This window comes from Pelodiscus sinensis, chromosome 8 (assembly GCF_052426305.1).
Source record: "Pelodiscus sinensis isolate ZL-2025 chromosome 8, ASM5242630v1, whole genome shotgun sequence".
Classification (NCBI taxonomy): Eukaryota; Metazoa; Chordata; order Testudines; family Trionychidae; genus Pelodiscus; species Pelodiscus sinensis.
Window position 1 is genome coordinate 5,963,054 of NC_143059.1, and position 19,285 is coordinate 5,982,338.

The following is a 19,285-nucleotide window of genomic DNA, read 5'->3' on the forward strand; positions in this document are numbered from 1 at the left end:
AGGGGCAGTGTGGAGGGGGTGGGGGGCAGTGTGCAGTGTCGGGGCAGTGTGGAGGGGGTGGGGGCAGTGTGCAGTGTAGGGGCAGTGGCACTGCGGAGGCAAGGCAGTCAGTGTGCAAAGCGGGGGCAGTGTGGAGGCGTGGGGGGCAGTGTGCACTGTGGAGGGGTGCAGGGGTCTGTTCAGTGCAGTGGGTGCTGGGGGCAGTGTGCAGTGTAGGGGCAGTGTGCGCTGCGGAGGCAAGGCAGTCAGTGTGCAAAGCGGGGGCAGTGTGGAGGCGTGGGGGGCAGTGTGCACTGTGGAGGGGTGCAGGGGTCTGTTCAGTGCAGTGGGTGCTGGGGGCAGTGTGCAGTGTAGGGGCAGTGTGCGCTGCGGAGGCAAGGCAGTCAGTGTGCAAAGCGGGGGCAGTGTGGAGGCGTGGGGGGCAGTGTGCACTGTGGAGGGGTGCAGGGGTCTGTTCAGTGCAGTGGGTGCTGGGGGCAGTGTGCAGTGTAGGGGCAGTGGCACTGCGGAGGCAAGGCAGTCAGTGTGCAAAGCGGGGGCAGTGTGGAGGCGTGGGGGCAGTGTGCACTGTGGAGGGGTGCAGGGGTCTGTTCAGTGCAGTGGGTGCTGGGGGCAGTGTGCAGTGTAGGGGCAGTGGCACTGCGGAGGCAAGGCAGTCAGTGTGCAAAGCGGGGGCAGTGTGGAGGCGTGGGGGCAGTGTGCACTGTGGAGGGGTGCAGGGGTCTGTTCAGTGCAGTGGGTGCTGGGGGCAGTGTGCAGTGTAGGGGCAGTGTGCGCTGCGGAGGCAAGGCAGTCAGTGTGCAAAGCGGGGGCAGTGTGGAGGCGTGGGGGGCAGTGTGCACTGTGGAGGGGTGCAGGGGTCTGTTCAGTGCAGTGGGTGCTGGGGGCAGTGTGCAGTGTAGGGGCAGTGGCACTGCGGAGGCAAGGCAGTCAGTGTGCAAAGCGGGGGCAGTGTGGAGGCGTGGGGGGCAGTGTGCACTGTGGAGGGGTGCAGGGGTCTGTTCAGTGCAGTGGGTGCTGGGGGCAGTGTGCAGTGTAGGGGCAGTGGCGCTGCGGAGGCAAGGCAGTCAGTGTGCAAAGCGGGGGCAGTGTGGAGGCGTGGGGGCAGTGTGCACTGTGGAGGGGTGCAGGGGTCTGTTCAGTGCAGTGGGTGCTGGGGGCAGTGTGCAGTGTAGGGGCAGTGGCACTGCGGAGGCAAGGCAGTCAGTGTGCAAAGCGGGGGCAGTGTGGAGGCGTGGGGGCAGTGTGCACTGTGGAGGGGTGCAGGGGTCTGTTCAGTGCAGTGGGTGCTGGGGGCAGTGTGCAGTGTAGGGGCAGTGGCACTGCGGAGGCAAGGCAGTCAGTGTGCACAGCGGGGGCAGTGTGGAGGCGTGGGGGCAGTGTGCACTGTGGAGGGGTGCAGGGGTCTGTTCAGTGCAGTGGGTGCTGGGGGCAGTGTGCAGTGTAGGGGCAGTGGCACTGCGGAGGCAAGGCAGTCAGTGTGCAAAGCGGGGGCAGTGTGGAGGCGTGGGGGGCAGTGTGCACTGTGGAGGGGTGCAGGGGTCTGTTCAGTGCAGTGGGTGCTGGGGGCAGTGTGCAGTGTAGGGGCAGTGGCACTGCGGAGGCAAGGCAGTCAGTGTGCAAAGCGGGGGCAGTGTGGAGGCGTGGGGGCAGTGTGCACTGTGGAGGGGTGCAGGGGTCTGTTCAGTGCAGTGGGTGCTGGGGGCAGTGTGCAGTGTAGGGGCAGTGGCACTGCGGAGGCAAGGCAGTCAGTGTGCAAAGCGGGGGCAGTGTGGAGGCGTGGGGGGCAGTGTGCACTGTGGAGGGGTGCAGGGGTCTGTTCAGTGCAGTGGGTGCTGGGGGCAGTGTGCAGTGTAGGGGCAGTGGCACTGCGGAGGCAAGGCAGTCAGTGTGCAAAGCGGGGGCAGTGTGGAGGCGTGGGGGCAGTGTGCACTGTGGAGGGGTGCAGGGGTCTGTTCAGTGCAGTGGGTGCTGGGGGCAGTGTGCAGTGTAGGGGCAGTGGCACTGCGGAGGCAAGGCAGTCAGTGTGCAAAGCGGGGGCAGTGTGGAGGCGTGGGGGGCAGTGTGCACTGTGGAGGGGTGCAGGGGTCTGTTCAGTGCAGTGGGTGCTGGGGGCAGTGTGCAGTGTAGGGGCAGTGGCACTGCGGAGGCAAGGCAGTCAGTGTGCAAAGCGGGGGCAGTGTGGAGGCGGGGGCAGTGTGCACTGTGGAGGGGTGCAGGGGTCTGTTCAGTGCAGTGGGTGCTGGGGGCAGTGTGCAGTGTAGGGGCAGTGGCACTGCGGAGGCAAGGCAGTCAGTGTGCAAAGCGGGGGCAGTGTGGAGGCGTGGGGGGCAGTGTGCACTGTGGAGGGGTGCAGGGGTCTGTTCAGTGCAGTGGGTGCTGGGGGCAGTGTGCAGTGTAGGGGCAGTGGCACTGCGGAGGCAAGGCAGTCAGTGTGCAAAGCGGGGGCAGTGTGGAGGCGTGGGGGCAGTGTGCACTGTGGAGGGGTGCAGGGGTCTGTTCAGTGCAGTGGGTGCTGGGGGCAGTGTGCAGTGTAGGGGCAGTGGCACTGCGGAGGCAAGGCAGTCAGTGTGCAAAGCGGGGGCAGTGTGGAGGCGTGGGGGGCAGTGTGCACTGTGGAGGGGTGCAGGGGTCTGTTCAGTGCAGTGGGTGCTGGGGGCAGTGTGCAGTGTAGGGGCAGTGGCACTGCGGAGGCAAGGCAGTCAGTGTGCAAAGCGGGGGCAGTGTGGAGGCGGGGGCAGTGTGCACTGTGGAGGGGTGCAGGGGTCTGTTCAGTGCAGTGGGTGCTGGGGGCAGTGTGCAGTGTAGGGGCAGTGGCACTGCGGAGGCAAGGCAGTCAGTGTGCAAAGCGGGGGCAGTGTGGAGGCGTGGGGGGCAGTGTGCACTGTGGAGGGGTGCAGGGGTCTGTTCAGTGCAGTGGGTGCTGGGGGCAGTGTGCAGTGTAGGGGCAGTGGCGCTGCGGAGGCAAGGCAGTCAGTGTGCAAAGCGGGGGCAGTGTGGAGGCGTGGGGGCAGTGTGCACTGTGGAGGGGTGCAGGGGTCTGTTCAGTGCAGTGGGTGCTGGGGGCAGTGTGCAGTGTAGGGGCAGTGGCACTGCGGAGGCAAGGCAGTCAGTGTGCAAAGCGGGGGCAGTGTGGAGGCGTGGGGGCAGTGTGCACTGTGGAGGGGTGCAGGGGTCTGTTCAGTGCAGTGGGTGCTGGGGGCAGTGTGCAGTGTAGGGGCAGTGGCACTGCGGAGGCAAGGCAGTCAGTGTGCACAGCGGGGGCAGTGTGGAGGCGTGGGGGCAGTGTGCACTGTGGAGGGGTGCAGGGGTCTGTTCAGTGCAGTGGGTGCTGGGGGCAGTGTGCAGTGTAGGGGCAGTGGCACTGCGGAGGCAAGGCAGTCAGTGTGCAAAGCGGGGGCAGTGTGGAGGCGTGGGGGGCAGTGTGCACTGTGGAGGGGTGCAGGGGTCTGTTCAGTGCAGTGGGTGCTGGGGGCAGTGTGCAGTGTAGGGGCAGTGGCACTGCGGAGGCAAGGCAGTCAGTGTGCAAAGCGGGGGCAGTGTGGAGGCGTGGGGGCAGTGTGCACTGTGGAGGGGTGCAGGGGTCTGTTCAGTGCAGTGGGTGCTGGGGGCAGTGTGCAGTGTAGGGGCAGTGGCACTGCGGAGGCAAGGCAGTCAGTGTGCAAAGCGGGGGCAGTGTGGAGGCGTGGGGGGCAGTGTGCACTGTGGAGGGGTGCAGGGGTCTGTTCAGTGCAGTGGGTGCTGGGGGCAGTGTGCAGTGTAGGGGCAGTGGCACTGCGGAGGCAAGGCAGTCAGTGTGCAAAGCGGGGGCAGTGTGGAGGCGTGGGGGCAGTGTGCACTGTGGAGGGGTGCAGGGGTCTGTTCAGTGCAGTGGGTGCTGGGGGCAGTGTGCAGTGTAGGGGCAGTGGCACTGCGGAGGCAAGGCAGTCAGTGTGCAAAGCGGGGGCAGTGTGGAGGCGTGGGGGGCAGTGTGCACTGTGGAGGGGTGCAGGGGTCTGTTCAGTGCAGTGGGTGCTGGGGGCAGTGTGCAGTGTAGGGGCAGTGGCACTGCGGAGGCAAGGCAGTCAGTGTGCAAAGCGGGGGCAGTGTGGAGGCGGGGGCAGTGTGCACTGTGGAGGGGTGCAGGGGTCTGTTCAGTGCAGTGGGTGCTGGGGGCAGTGTGCAGTGTAGGGGCAGTGGCACTGCGGAGGCAAGGCAGTCAGTGTGCAAAGCGGGGGCAGTGTGGAGGCGTGGGGGGCAGTGTGCAGTATAGGGTCAGTGTGCAATGAGGGAGCAGCGCAGCCAACGTGCAGCGCGGAGCAGGCAGGGGCAGGAGGGCGGCGCGGCGCGGAGGGGCAGCGCGCGGTGGGGCCGGCCCAGGGAGGGGCCGCTGGGGGGTAGGCTCAGCCCCTCGGTTTCCTGGGCGGGCGGGCGGCTGAGTCAGGCGGGGGCTGAGTCAGAGGGAGCCGGGCGCTGGCGGCCGGCAGGGACGCGCGCTCCGCTCCGCACCGCTCCGCTGCTGAGCGCGCCATGGCCCGGACCCTCGCCCTGCTGGCGCTGTGCTTGGCGCTGGCGCGCCGCGGTGAGTGGCTCGGAGGCGGCGCGGGGCGCGGCAGGGACGGGGCGGCTCGGGCTGCGCTGGCCGGGCCGGGGGGCGGACGCCCGGGGCTGCTCCACGCGGGGACTGGCCGGCGGGGCGGGCCGGGGAGCTCGGGCGTGGGGAGCTGGGGCCACGGGCCGGCCTTGCAGCCCCTGGGAGCCGGGGGGCGTGTGCCCCTTGGGAGCGGCCGCGGGGCTCCCTGGCTGCGGGGAGTCGCTCGCTCGGCCCCGGCAAACTTCTCCCGAGTGGCACAAGTGGGAGGAGGGGCACGGCCGGTGTCTTTCCCACGGGCACCGTAGGGCCAGGGACCAGGCGGCGGGTCGCCCTGGCCAGCTGGGTGCCACTGGATGCTCTAAGAGAATAAAGGAGCGAGACGCTTCCCTAGTACAAAGGCTGCCCGGCGCTGTCTGGCTGATCTAGTTACCCATTGCTCCAAACTGCCCTCCCAGGGCCTAGCCACGCCTCAACTTTGAAGGGCTTGGTGCCTGCCCTTAAAACACACCCGCCTTGGTGCTTCAGTGTAGACACCGAAGCTGCAGATGGCAGGAGTTCTCTCGTCCCTCCAGTTAACCCACCTCCCCAGGCAGTAGCTAACTCCAGGGAAGAATCATGTCAGCCGCTTGATTACTTGTTGCTCAGGGGTGCGGATTTTTCACACCTGTGTGCAAAGTAGATGACTACATTTCCTACTGTAAACCAGGCCTCCGATGTCATGGCAGAAATCTTTCCCAGACTGAAACTTTAAAATCTGTAGGCAGCACACAATAACGGAACCTAACTATCAAACTAACAGGAGGTGTAGCGCTGAGTGAATTATACATTTTTCTCGTTTATTCCCTTAAACGCCTCAGTTTTTTAGTGGAAGGGCTGCATAATTTCCAGCGCACTCAGAAGGGAATTGGTGGGAATGTGACCCCCCCCGTCCCCCTGTGTGAGATAATGCTACTTGCATGTTTTCACGCAGATTAAGCTTGCTTCACTTCAGATGGGTGAGTTAAGCTGGTGCCTGCACATTTTTTCAAAGATGCGAGCTTGGTTCATATTGGTCTAACAAAATAAGTGAAATGGGTCCAAGCTAGGTTTCAGTTAAATTGTCACACAGGAGTTTGCAATTGCCTCAACTAAACCCATGTAGACCCACCCCGGCAGATAAACGAGTGGAGTTTTACGGGTACAGGAGGCCCTAGAAAGAAGGGTGCTGCCTTCTTTGCTAGCTGGAGTTTCCACGTGGCTCATGGCAATAACCACGCCTCAAGGGAACAGAGGCCTGGATCGCTGTAGCAGGATCCTGTACTGCTTGAAGTAAATTCATAGCTTCCGAGGGTCGGTTGTGATACGGGAGACTCACGATTCACGGAATTGCTGTTTGTGATTTCGTGTATACACGGATCCCCTTCCTCCCACCGCCCTGGCCTCTCCCCCCATTGCACCCCATCCCCGGGGGGAGGGTGTGGAGAGGAACGCAGCCTCAGGGGGCGGGGGGGCTTGTTGTGGGGCAGCAGCAACGGTCAGACACCCTGCCCCCCAGCATAGTGGCCGGGAGCTGCGGGGAACTCACCGCGGGGGTTGGGAGTTGCAGGGAAACGGACCACTTCGTCCACTTCCTCCCGCCTCCAGTGTATGTGGATTTGCGGTGGTGTCAGGAACAGACCCACCGCGAATGGTGACGCTTGCCTGGAATCTAGTCCAGTTGTTTCCAGCCTTCTTTAATGCGAGGGCCCCTAAAAGCCTGCGAATGGATGTGCAGGTGCCTCGGAAGATCTTAGACGTTGCGGGCCACAGGCCGAGACGTGCTGATCTCCTCCGACGTCTTGTCCAACACAGGCTGGGATGTCTTGATTCCGAATCATTCCTTTGGAACTAGAAAATCCAGCCTTGATTTTAAACCATCGATGGGCAGGCCCCGCGGCCGTGCCGCTGTCTAAGAAGCCCTGCGCAGGGGCTCGGGGCTGCCGTGCATGGAGCTGCTGTGGCCGGGGGAGAGGCCGCTTGCCCCCGGCTGCAGCTCCCTCCTGGGGCTGGATGAGTGACCTCACCCCCAGCCACAGCAGCTGCGTGGGCAGGAGAGAGACGTGCTCCTCTGGCCCCAGAACCAGAACCGGATTAAGAAAGAGGCTCTGAGGGTTGCAGCCCTTAAAGCCCCTGTGTTCTGGGCCTGCCCTGCCTGGGAGGCGGGGGTGCCTCGTGCTGCCATTCCTCCTGCTGGAGCCGTGTCCTGCGAGTGCTGGGAAACTCTGTTCCTGCCCTGCCCTTACCTGCAGGTGCTGCCCTCGCAGCTCCCATTGGCTGGGAATCGTGGCCATTGGGAGTCAGGGGGGCGGAGCCTGCAGGGGAGCATGGGGTGGGGCCGAACCATCTGTTCCCCACTGCTGATTGGGAGCTGCTGCAGGGAAGGACCCTGCGCCCCAACCCAGAGCCCCAGCCCTAAGGGGTTAGCCCCAGCCCTAACTCCCACCCAGACCCCGCACCCCAACCCTGAGCCACCTCCTGCACCTTAACTCCTGCCCAGACCCCGCACCCCAACCCTGAGCCACCTCCTGCACCCGAACTCCCACCCAGACCCCGCACCTCAACCCTGAGCCACCTCCTGCACCCTAACTCCCGCCCAGACCCCGCACCTCAACCCTGAGCCACCTCCTGCACCCGAACTCCCGCCCAGACCCCGCACCCCAACCCTGAGCGCAATCCCATACCCCTTGGTGCCACCCTGGACCCCCCCTTGTGCACCCCAAATACCTCATCCCCACTCCAGGGCCCAAAACCCCAGCCAGGCCCTCATCCCCCCAGCCCTGAGCCCCCTCCCATGCACCGGACCCCACCACAATTCGTCCATGTGCAGTGACATTGGTGTGAGGCATCCCCTCCATATTGGTGCACATAACAAAATTCATTCCGCACACGGGCATAAAACTTAGCGAGTTCACTGGTCCAGCCCCCCAGCCATAAGTCTGCAGCGCCGCTGTCTTAGCAGAACCTGTGGAGGGTTTGACCAGGAAGACGCCCTCCTGGGCCCATCTGCTCCAGCCCAGAGGACTGGCCGCTTTGGAGAAAGTAGCTGTCTCATGTCAGCCAGAGCCGAGCCTGCACTGGCAGAGGCAGTGACTCACAAACGGGAGGGGGTAGCGAGAAGAGCACCTTTGGTTTTGGCTCAGGCTTTGGAGAGGCTTGTTCGGCGCCTGCAGGACGACGTGATCGACTTCCTCTCTGCTGCTCGTTGTCCTGCAGGGAGCCCAGCGCTCCGTGGCCAGCTGACACGGGGACTTTCGGCTTTGTGCAGCCATCCAACCTGCCAGCTGGGTCATGCTCCCAAAATACGCGACTAGTTGCCATCCGGCGCATGCCAGGGTCTGGAGCAGGGGTGGGCAAACTTTTTGTTTGGAGGCCATGTTGAGGAGGGACTTGTAAGAGGTGTATAGGGAAGGCTGGCTCCCCCAAACAGCCAGATGCAGCTTGTCCCCTGATCCCCCCCCCCCGCCCCGGGACCGCCCCTGCCTCCCATCCAACCCTCTCTGGTCTCTATCCCTGGGGATCTCCCACCTTCTATCGAACCCCCCCATTCCCCATTCCTTGACTGCCCCCCCCCCCGGGCTCCCAACCTCCCGGAACCCTGACCCCCAGAACCTCCATCCCCTATCCACCCTCCCTTGCTCCCCACCCCCCTACCGCTCCAGGGCCTCCACCTCCTCTCCGCCCCCTAACTCCTGGGATCAGCACCCCTTGACTGTGCCTACTGGGGAAGAAGGACTGGAGCTAGCAGCCTGTGCCTGCTGCACTGCCCAGGAGTTGGGCTGGCTTCTCTCAGGAAGCCTGTCTATTCCTCAGTCCCTGGCAGGAGCCCGGGGGCTGGACGGAAGGGTCCAACGGGCGGGATATGGCCCATAGGTCGGCGGTTGCCTCCCTCCGGGGTAGAGTGTTGCCCCAGAGTGGGGAGGTTATAGAAAGGTTTCCACGGCTCTGTCCTGCTTCCGAGTCCCTTTTCCCACAGTGTGACTCAGTCAGGCCGGTTTACAAAGACGAGAGCTGGCAAAATAAATCGCATCGTGTGCAGTCAGTCCTGTGGGCTTGGCTTGCCCGTGGGGAAAAGCGGGGGGCCTTGGAGTGCAGGGCGTGATGTGCCAGACAGCACCGTGGCTTTTGAACGGCACAGGACGGTGGGAACGGGGGAGAGGCAGGCTGGCTGCCTCTCTCCCCCCTACCTCCAGCCGTTTCCTCTCTGGGTGAATCAGGAGGCCTGATTCAGCTTAAATGCAAAACATCCCACAAACTCCACCGCAAAGTATCGCCAGCCTCAAGTGTTACGATAGCATGAGTCAGGCCGCTGCAGCCGGGAGAGATTTTTCAAGTGATACATGCGGGTCCCGGTGGATTTGCCGTCTGCTTTCCGAACGCTTGGGCGCCGGACACGTTTTCAGGCTTTGCTTTCGAGGGACCGGGCCGGAACTGGCTTGGGAGCCAACTCCAGTGAACCCTGAGGTTATGTTGTAATCTAACGTGCCTGGAGTAAAGACTGATCCGCAGCTGCATCAGCTGTGCCCTCTAAACTGAGGTGCCCTTTCCACAGTTTTGCTGCTGTCGCCTTCAAGTCTGGCCTGTTTCCAAACAGCTTCCAGCAGTGACGGTGTGTGTGCTGCAGGCAGCTAGCCACCCCTCAGTTATACTGCTGGGTGGCCCCCCAACGTCTCCTCAGTTCTAGATTCCTCCCCCCCAGAAATGTGGATTCTGTACTGTCCGCCCCCTTTCCTCCAGACACGACATTCAGACAAAGGTCATCCCTTTATTAATGGAAATAATCCGCACACGGCTTCTTATCCCAAGTGGAGTGCAAACGTCAGTTTAAACTCACGGGATTAGATCAAACAATAGAACACGTGTGGGGTACAAGAAATGAGGCCTAACAATCAGAAATGGTTACAAGGAAAGATAAAACACAAAGGCTGTGTCTAGACTGGCAAGTTTTTCCGCAAAAGCAATTGCTTTTGCGGAAAAGCTTGCCAGCTGTCTACACTGGCTGCTTGAATTTCCGCAAGAACACTGACGATCTCGTAAGAAATCAGTGCTTCTTGCGGAAATACTATGCTGCTCCCATTCGGGCAAAAGTCCCTTTTGCGCAAAGCTTTTGCGCAAAAGGGCTAGTGTAGACAGCTCAGATTTGTTTTGCGCAAAAAAGCCCCGATCACAAAAATGGCGACTGGGGCTTTTTTGCGCAAAAGCGCGTCTAGATTGGCACGGACGCTTTTCCACAAAAAGTGCTTTTGCGGAAAAGCGTCCGTGCCAATCTAGACGTTTTTTTCCGCAAATGCTTTTAACGGAAAACTTTTCCGTTAAAAGCATTTGCGGAAAATCATACCAGTCTAGACGTAGCCAAGGAGCGAAGCTCCCCCACCACATGCTCTCCACAGTCTTACTAGGCAAACTTCTTAGGACAGAACCCCGTCTTCTGATTAACGGCTGCTTCCTTTGTCCCATCTCGTGCACTGAATCGAGGGAGAGGAGGAGGGAGCTTGGGGTGTTTGTTCCTTGTTTTCATACTGTCTGCCCCCACCCTTGGGAAACATTTCCAACCCAGAATCAGGACACAGTCTGCCGGAAAGGGGCTTCTTTGCTGCTCACCTGGTTGAGCAGCCGTGGTTTCCACTCCTACTTGATAACTCTGGGTTGCTGCTTCGGTGCCAATAAAGCAGAGCCCTCACCCTGTGGTTGGAGACAGACGTGTTTTCCAACATGGCTCCCACACCGTGAAATCTTACAGCTTCCCGTCCCATGCTGCCCGCGCGTTGTCAGGACAGCATTGCCAGCAGACTGAGTTTTCCGACGTCACCGTACGGGCCCTACTTTGGTCAAAGATAATTACAGTCATGTGTCGCCTGGGAGACGCCAGGTGTTGGGTTTTTTCCACTCCGTTTCAGGTTTTCATTCTCTTTTGTAAAACTTGGCCTGGCCTTGCCCAGTTGGGGACACGGTCTGGCACCGGCTCTGCACCGGACAAGAGAGCTGCAAATGCATCTTTGGCATTTGATGGCTACCCACCAGTGCCTGGGGCTCGCGGGGGACGGGACGTGCTTTGCGTATACGGTAAGGAGGTAGCAGAACAGCAGACCACAATGAACAGTGAGGGCAACATGCAGGAGCAAGGGAGGTAACAAGGATCCAGAGCGAGCCTTACTGGGGTTACCGAGAACAGCTGCTCTCCCCTCCCGTAACAGCATGCAGCACTGTACCCCTCTACGGGACTCTTTAGAAAGTCCTGACCCTTTGAATGTCTTTACAGGTGCCTTTGCCAGCCCGTCGGAAAAACTCCCGCACGTGGCCCAGTATGAAAGGGTGATCCCGCGCAGGGTGCCTGTAGCTCCGGGGAAGAGAGACCTCTCTGCTCAACTCGTAAGTACCTGTCGCCGCTGAAATGTCGGGGACAAGACGAGCTCAGCGCCAGGGACCCCAGACTCGGAGGCGGTTGATCTAGGGCCCAGTGCTAGCCCCCAGGTCAGCCAGACATTGCGCAATCGGAGAATGACTCTGGTTTTAGTGTAAGCACAAATAATCACATTTGAGAGAACGACCGTCAGGTCTCTCCGCGAGCGCGTGCGCCGGGAAATCGGGAATCGGCCTCCTCCGTGCGGCCCCGTGGAACCGGCAAAGGGAAAGGCGCGGAGAGAACAGGATCTCAGCAGTCATGAGCTGTCGCGGTCTATGGCCCAGTCACCCCTGTATCTGAGCACTTCATAATCCCTCAGGCCTCTCTCCTCACCGCTCCTACGAAGTGAAGCCGCTTGCCCAGTGTGACATAGAAAGGGTGCAGCAAAGCCAGGCCTGGAGCTCAGGTCTGACAGAGTCCCACAGCGACACCCTGTCCCCTGGGCCGCTCCTCCCTTCCCAGGATAGCCAGGACATACCCAAATCGACAGAGGATGCCCCAGGAGGAATTCTCTCCTCCTTGATCTGTCTGGCCGGCCCCAGGAAGGCACAGTCCGCAAGGATCCAAGCTCAGAGTCTTAGCTCCTTTAACGCGAGGCCATTACAGGAAGAATGACACCAGGTAGCATCACCTCCTCCTCCTTCTTTCTTTCTTTTAGAAAGATGCGTCTGTCTGTCTGTCTGTCTGTCGGAGTCCATTTGTTCAAGGACTCCTCCTAAACAGTTAGCGCTACGCCCACCACATTTGATAGGCAGCTGCCTCTTCTCCTAACCAGCTAGTGATGGTTGCCCAGCGGCCCAGCCAGGCTGGAACAGCTCCCTGCCCAGCTCCTAGCTGGAGCGTGCCCCCCAGCCCGTGGTGCGGTGCAGCGCAGCACGGCTTAGCCGGAGCAGGCCTTGTCCACGGCGTGGCATGGCCTGGCCGGAGCGGCCCACCACGTCACAAGGGTGGTGGCCTGGAGCGGCACCGCCCACTCCTATTGAAGCAGGTAAACGTAACATGACATTTAACCGGTTAACTGAGGAAACAGGATTTTACATCGCTAGAGAAAATAGTAAACCAGGGCTTCAGTCCAGGGCTGGCCCTACCAATGGCCACCTCAGATGCCAGACGGTGGGGGATGGGGGGAGCGCCACTAGGACCCAGAGTGTAGAAAATTGTGTCTGCTGCTGGTGCAGATGGATTCTCTCTGCTCTGAAAGTGAAGTGTTACTTAAAATGCCTTGTTAAAAAATGTTAAGTTAGTTCTCCTTTATTGGGGTGGGTAGCAGAGCAGTCCCATGCAAGGAGTAGAACAGGAAGAAGGCAGAATTGAGACCTTTCCGAGTTTTGGCCCAAGCAAGGGGACGTGGGGGCGTCATTTGAGCTCCCCGCCTCAGGTGCCAGAATGTTGTGGGTCGGCCCTGCCTCGCTCAGCTGCGGTGGCATCTGATGAAAAGAAGTTTGGCTGAGGCTGAGGCCATAGGTCAGTAGAAGAGCCGCCGGGAAACTGGACAGAGAGCTTAGAGGAGTGGAGCTAACCCAGACCGACCAGTTCAGGTACCGTGGTAGCTGGGTGATGGAAATAGCTGGGTGTAACAAGCGGCTGCCTCTGAGCCAGAAAGCCCAACTGCGGAGAACAGTGATGTGCCCCGTAATGCCGCATGGTGCAGACGCGTGGCCCCAACAGAGGCTGAGCCAAGTCCCTGCAGGAGTTCGCGATGAGATGTTTTCACGCCAGAAGACGAGTTACACAAAGCGAGCGGTGTCAGAAGGCAAACGTTAGCACGGAAATCAAAGTCTGATGTGGCTGATATAATCCAGGAAGTGGGACTTCGCTAGTGCAGAACATCAGTGACAGGGAGCTGGTGAAAATAGCATGGTAGGAAAGAGACCTCGGGGGAGTGATGGATTGCATCAAAGGAGACAGTAAGCAGGTGGACCGTAATGCTGCCGCAGAGACAAAGACGGCGGATTTTATGTGATGACCTGACCCTGGTTGTGGGGATGAAGAGAAGAAAGTCACAAAACAGAATCTGTATAAGCAGGAGGGGTGTCGGCATCCATCCATGTGGCCATCTCTCCTGATTTAGCGCAAGTTTTGGCGTGTGTTCATAAAGCGTCAGCCCCTGGAGTCCTGTGAAGGTGGGAGAATTTCAGCTTTCGTTTTGTTAAAAAATAATTTCAGACTCTAGTTCTTGCGGTTGTGGAGACGAGCAAGAAAACATGACCCCCAAAGACTCAGACCAAAGATGACAAAAAAGATCCCTCATTTTATTATTCTGAAAAAAATCTCCTGATTTTCCAAGCCACTCTTTTGTTTGTTAGGGTGTGACTCATGGTTTTCGAATGCTTGGGGGCAGCCAGGTTAGATTTGCGACCTTACCTGAATGGCAGTTTCTTGACGGCGTTTTAGTCTTTTAAAATCCCAAGAGTACCTCAGGAGACCTAAGCATTGTGTCAATTCTGAGCCACAAATTGCCTAGTAAATTCTTGGTACAGCATGTTCACTTGTGATTCAAACCCTTTCAGATAAAATAGCTTCAAAAATTCTTCCCAAAGGCATCTGTTTTCTTTGCTCCAGAAACCTAAACTTGTCCGCGAGAGAAACATTCTCCGGGCTATTTTAGAGATACCATCTGTGCTGCGCACGTTGAACAACTTTCCTCCTTTTCTTTGGTACCAACGGGAGGAGATCACATGTAACGGCGCATCCATCTGTTACATATCTTGCATCCAGCGAGGGACTGCAAAGCATGATGGGATGCGGCGGGGCGCGAGGGGTCAGCCTGCACATGTCTAGGATGGCCGGGTGATGTAGGGCTTGCACGGCCTGCTCAGCCATTTCCCTGGGACTGTTTCTAATCTCCCAAACCCGGCATGTTAAAAATATAAAGCAACCTGCCTCCAAACTGCTTTCTTCCTCCTGCTGCAAAGGTGGACTCTGCTCCCCGAATAACATTGCTTTGGGGGTCGTCTCTCTCCCCCGGTCACACTGTCACAGCTGCAGTGAGCAGGGACTCCTGAGTTGGATCTCGCTTTTACAAGATGGGGTGGCTATTGGGGGATTCTCTGTGGCTACATCTACACTGGGGAGGGGGCAGGTAGGGGATCATGAGCTGGCCGAGGGGCACTCTAGGGCAGAGGAGGCGGGGCAGGGGAAGGTGATGCTGACAGCTCTCCACCAGCACAAAGGAGGGTGCTCCTGAGACGGCTCTCACTTGTGCCAAGGGCTGGTTTGGCTCCTAGATCGTGGGGGCAGAAAGGTGACATACACCTCCCCTCTCTGCCACCTTCTCCCCGCGATGAACTAGATCCTCCATAGAGCCCAGAGTCACTTCTGCCCTGGGGAATCAAGGATCACATTTCCCTGACCTGCTGTTGCACATGACGTTCTTCCAAAGTGTCGAAGGGCCAGGTAGCTGTTGGGCCGGGATTGCTCTTTCATTGACAGGTGTCTCTCCCGCTGACTCCCCAGGGGGAGAGGGGTTCCAGGAGTGCAGCTCTAGTGCCCGAGCTTTCTGCATCCCAGTTTTCTGCCTTCCCAGAACTGCTCTTTCTGAACCTCCGGTCGAGTCCCTGCAGCCCTCGGAGCAGGCAGGAGCGTAACCGGAGTCCAAGCTGCTCTGAGTCAGACCCGCAGCCTTGGACATGCTGGAAAAGCCCTCTGGAAGCAGGCCCTTGGGGGAAACTTTATCGGGCTTTTAAAACTGCTTTGCGTTGCTTGTGGTTTCTCAGAGAGAGGCTCCCTGCTCTTCCGTTCCCATCCGACCAGCGGGCAGAGTCCCCCTTTGGTGGCCTTTCTGCAGGGTTGGGTTTTGTCTCCGAAGTTGCCAACACTAACAAAGCTTCCATTTGGAGGCGAACTCGGAAACGTTCCTCTCCGAAGAATTTATCACAAAGCCCCCTGGGCAGTTCCTGCGTCTCCCGCGGAGGCATGGCGTTGGGGCCGGTGACGGCTCTTTGCGGACGTGCTCCTCCCGTCCCAGGGCTGCCCCCATAAAGGGGGCAGTGCGACCCTTGGCCCTTGCTGCTTTGCTCTCAGTGGGCAGAGGGGCCTTTATAAAAACCGGCAATGGAGTTTTGGAGCTCAAGCGGAAAGCACAAGGCAGTGCAAAGAGAGCAGGTGACTCACGAGGGAAATCACGCTGCTTCTCCCAGCTGGTTCTGACTGTAGCATGGAGATACTTTCCATATAACCCCAGCCTCCCTCTGATTGCAGCTTCCCAGTGCTTTCCCAGGGGGAATTCCAGACTGTCAAGTGGTATTTTATAGCATCACCCCCTCAACTCGCCCCCCAAGAGGCCAACCTCCCCAGTGAGGAGCAGTCCCCAGCCAATCCCCTGACTTTGCCTTGGGCTGCCCAAGGACTTCATCTCACCACTCCCACCAGCTGTCGCGTCCATTTGGGAAGAGCCTTCGCCAGCGACTCTGCTGTGAGACGTTCGCTCGTCCGGTCAGCTGCCGGAGGCAGGCGTCCGGGCTTCCAAGGGTGCAAATACTCATTAGCATGAACGGTCAGCTGAGGATCTGAAAGCGATTTACAGCAGCAGCCAACATTCCCGATACTTGCCACTGGTCGGTGGGGGGGTCCCCATTTTACCCCTGGGGAAACTGAGGCAGAGAGCGGTAGTGGCTTGCCCAAGCTCATACACTGGTACAGGCAGGGAAAGAAACCAGGAGTTCTGACTGTCTGGCACCATAGGCCAGCTGTGCCCTGCCGTGTGAGCCTGGCAGACTATTGCCGGGAGCATCTCGGACGGCTTTCCCGCTTGTTTGCATCACAACTCACCGAGATGCCTGGCCCTGTAGGTTCCCGCATGTGGTTGACCTAGCCGCCTGTGTAGCGTCCCTTTTACTGCACCCACCCAGCCCTACGCCCATGAGCACGGTAGCGGTGTGTTTTCACACCCTCACGCCAGAAATGTAAGGACAGTGCTGAGTTTCGCTAGGCGAAAAGGTGCTTTTCCTTCAGGGCTGCAGGACTGAAACCTGGCTCGGGGAGCAGGGTATTTCTTCAGGCCAAGTGGCTGCAACAATGATTTCCTGACCATCTCCTTTGGGGAGCACCCCAGAAGCCACGTCGATGCTCACACCACGGGGATGTGCGTGAGAGCGGCCAAAGAGAAGGGAGACGTTGCTAGGGGAAGATTAGCGGGTCAGGGGGATGTTATCCGGGGAATCTGTGGTTCTGGATTTTTCAGGAAGGGCTGAATTAAAGGCCAAAAAAGGCGTTTCGATGAGCTGTAAGTTCCTTGGGCAGCAGTCTGTGGCCCCGTGCCAGATGTGAACACTGTGTGTGTTTAGCTTCATCTCCGTGTGGTCTGTAACCCCAGTGACGCTGGGCTTTGCAAACTGGGATTATTTCTTTGCTGATGGAGTTAGCTGTCGTGCTATGTCTGTCATGGATAAATTGGCGGTGAGTTTTGGGAGCCTGGCTTGCAGAGGGGCTGATTGTCAGTCCTAAGTCAGTGGGAGCCGCAGGTGTGCATCGCTTTTTGAAGCGGGGGAGAAGTATATCCAACCGAATCCCTCTGCGACGAGAGGAATCTTGTACAGGCTAGAGTGGATGAGTCTGAGGTCCTGTGTGACGGCAGCACGCAGGATCGAAATCTGCTCCTTCATATCTCGCTAGCCGGGGGCTGACAGTTTCTGTTGTTGTTTTCCCCTGGGCAGACCACATATCCGGACCACGTACATTACAGCATCCATGCGGAAGGGAGGGACTACGTTCTCCGTCTGGAAAAGAACACGTGAGTGCGCCGTGGGTAGGGCGGCTTGCGAGGTCGGTACCCTGAGGAAAGCACAGATTTGAAATCTAGATTCCTCCCTAGGCCACTGAGCGTGGAGCCTTGCAGGGCAGGAAGTTAGGAGAGAGCCAACACCCGGGCTTTGGCTACATTTACAAGTTTACAGCGCAGCTGCGGAAGCGGTGAAAACATGGCCCCGGCACGAATATTCTCCCAGAGCTGTGTAACCCATCTCTGTGACGGGAGTAGGCTGGCTCACACTGGTGCTTTACAGCACTGGAACTTGCTGTGCTCGGGGAGGAGGGGTGTTTCATACCCCCCTAAGCCAGAAAGTTACAGCGCTGCAACGTGCCAGTGTAGACTTAGCCCTACGGCCTCTAGCTGAACCTTTTCGAAGGTCAGTCCCCGGCTTGAAACTAGCCCCTGCAGCGGTTGAGATCCAGATCCAAAAAAGAGGCTTCTTTTGTATTTGTGATGCAGGAGGATCTCGGGATTTCAGAACCCTCACATATGAACCTTGCTTTGACTCAGCCCCGGAGCCAAGCCCCTTGCCTGCCTCAATTTTTTTTATTCTGCCCCTATCACAATAGTCTCTAATTTTTACGCAGCATCAAATACCAGCCCCTCAGCGCATCACGGTTAGGAGGAGAAACTATTGCTCAGCTTGCCTTGATCTCTCTCTGAGCTGTGATCGGCAGCCACACTGCTGCTTCCCTGGGGGTACCAGGGATGCTCTCAGCTGCTGGACCCGTTTCCCACTTGACCCCCATTCTGCAAGAGGCCGGGGTCAGTCTCTCCCTGCTGCTACTGTTTGCTGCAGAGCTCGTTGTAGGGAAAATTCATCTGCTTGTTTGCAGACTGGTGGCGGGGAAACAAAATGTTGTGATCCGTGGGTCTGACCCCCATCTCGCTGCCCCTTTCACATTTGGGCCGGAGAAACCAGTCCCAGCCCTCCTACTGGCCCCAGGCCCGCAGATGCAGGGAAAGCAAAGGGACCAGTTGCCCCTAGATTTGGAGATTCGAAGGAGCCTGGAGCTCCCAGCTGCTGCTATGGTAGTCGCAGCGGCCAGGGCCCCGGGCCCCTTTGAATTGCCACTTGGCTCTGAGGGGCAGGCATGCTGCTGTTTGGGCGACATGAAGGGCTGACTGCTCTTGGCTCCGCCCCTTCTGCCTTAGCCCCGCCCTTCGGGGGGTGCAGAGTCAGGTCCCTCTCACGCACCTTGCCCCAGGGCCTACGGTGTCCCTCAGCCCCACGGACTGGCCTCTTGCTGCATTTGAAAGGCTCTGTCTTCTTGCAGCCTGTAGGCCAGTAAGTGCTGGTGATGGGCTAGGCAACAGTGCAACTGCCCCAGCTTGCATTCCTCAGGGGGGCGGCGTCAGCTCTGCTGACTTCCTTGGCACCCATTGGTGTGGGGCAGACGAGCAGGATTTGGGTTATGCTGTCCTGGGGTTCTCTGTCCCGGGGAGCTGCCAGTGGCGCCCTGGGTCCTAACTGCTGCTGTCTCTCTCTTTTCCAGGGGACTGATGGGGGAGCACTACACGGAAACCCATTACTCAGAAAATGGCACGGAGGTCACCAAGAGGCCAGACACTCAGGTATGAACCCCAGACATTTGGGGTCACCAAATGAGATGAATAGGCAGCAGGTTTAAAACAAAAGGAAAGGAAGTTTTTCTTCCCTCAGCGCACAGTCAACCTGCGGAACTCCTCGCCAGGGGATGTGGTGAAGACTAGGACTTTAACAGGGTTCAAAAAAGAGCTAGATAGATCCATGGAGGTTAGGCCCATCGATGGCTATTAGCCAGGATGGGTAGGAATGGCATCCCTAGCCTCTGTTTGTCTGTAAATCGGTGACAGGGAGGGATCACGTGAGGATTCCCTGTTCTGTTCCCTCCCTCTGGGGCACCTGGCATCGGCCCCTGTGGGCGGACAGGACACCAGGCTGGATGGACCTTAGGTCTGACCCCGTCTGACCGTTCTTATGTTCTTAATCCAAGTGCCGTGCTGTCGGATCTGGCGCGTGTTTCTTGGAGGAGACGTGCCGGGGCTGGGGGATTGTGCTGCAGCTTTGGGCTCCCAAGACAAACTCACTAGGACCTGTGGTGTCTCCCCCAGTCCCTTTCACCCCCCGCAAAGCAAGACCTCTTTTTGATGCTTCCCGTGCTCGGTGCTAGGCACCGAGTGCCCGACATGCTGTTGGGCAGGGGCGGAGCAGGGGAGTTTCAGACCCTTGTGGTACGTGTTTCCTCTGTCCCTGGGGGGGCTCCGCGAGCAGAGAAGGCTGCTGGATGGACTGAGCTGCTCCTATGATCCGTGGTGTGTTTGGGAAATGGGGCCCCACCTTCTGTTCCTTCCTGCACCCTCAAACTAGTTGGCAGTCACCCTGCTGTCTCCTGTATTCCTGCCTCACCCATCGTGTTCTCAGCAGCAGGGTGCTCGCCGGAGGGGTCCGCCAGCCCTTGCTGGAGGCTTCAGGTGCTGAGGTCACCTGTCAAGGGCTAAAGATGATTTGCCCACCTTGCTCCCCACCACACTGGTCTTCCCTACATCCATAGACCTGAGGCTG

At 59.0% G+C, this 19,285-nt stretch overlaps 1 protein-coding gene across 3 annotated transcripts in view; it reads left to right on the top strand.

The window, feature by feature from the left end:
- Nucleotides 1-4,400: 4,400 nt before the first annotated feature.
- ADAM8 (ADAM metallopeptidase domain 8) overlaps nt 4,401-19,285 on the top strand; it is a 58,593-nt gene continuing 43,708 nt past the window's right edge. For all 3 annotated transcript variants that reach the window (XR_016350140.1, XM_075934688.2, XM_089780042.1), the window contains exons 1-4: nt 4,401-4,561; nt 10,848-10,957; nt 16,646-16,722; nt 18,237-18,315. Coding sequence is in view for 2 of the 3 variants with exons in the window: in XM_075934688.2 (XP_075790803.2) it covers nt 4,510-4,561; nt 10,848-10,957; nt 16,646-16,722; nt 18,237-18,315 (318 nt within the window). In the remaining variant the exon portion in view is untranslated. The remainder of the gene's footprint in view (nt 4,562-10,847; nt 10,958-16,645; nt 16,723-18,236; nt 18,316-19,285) is intronic.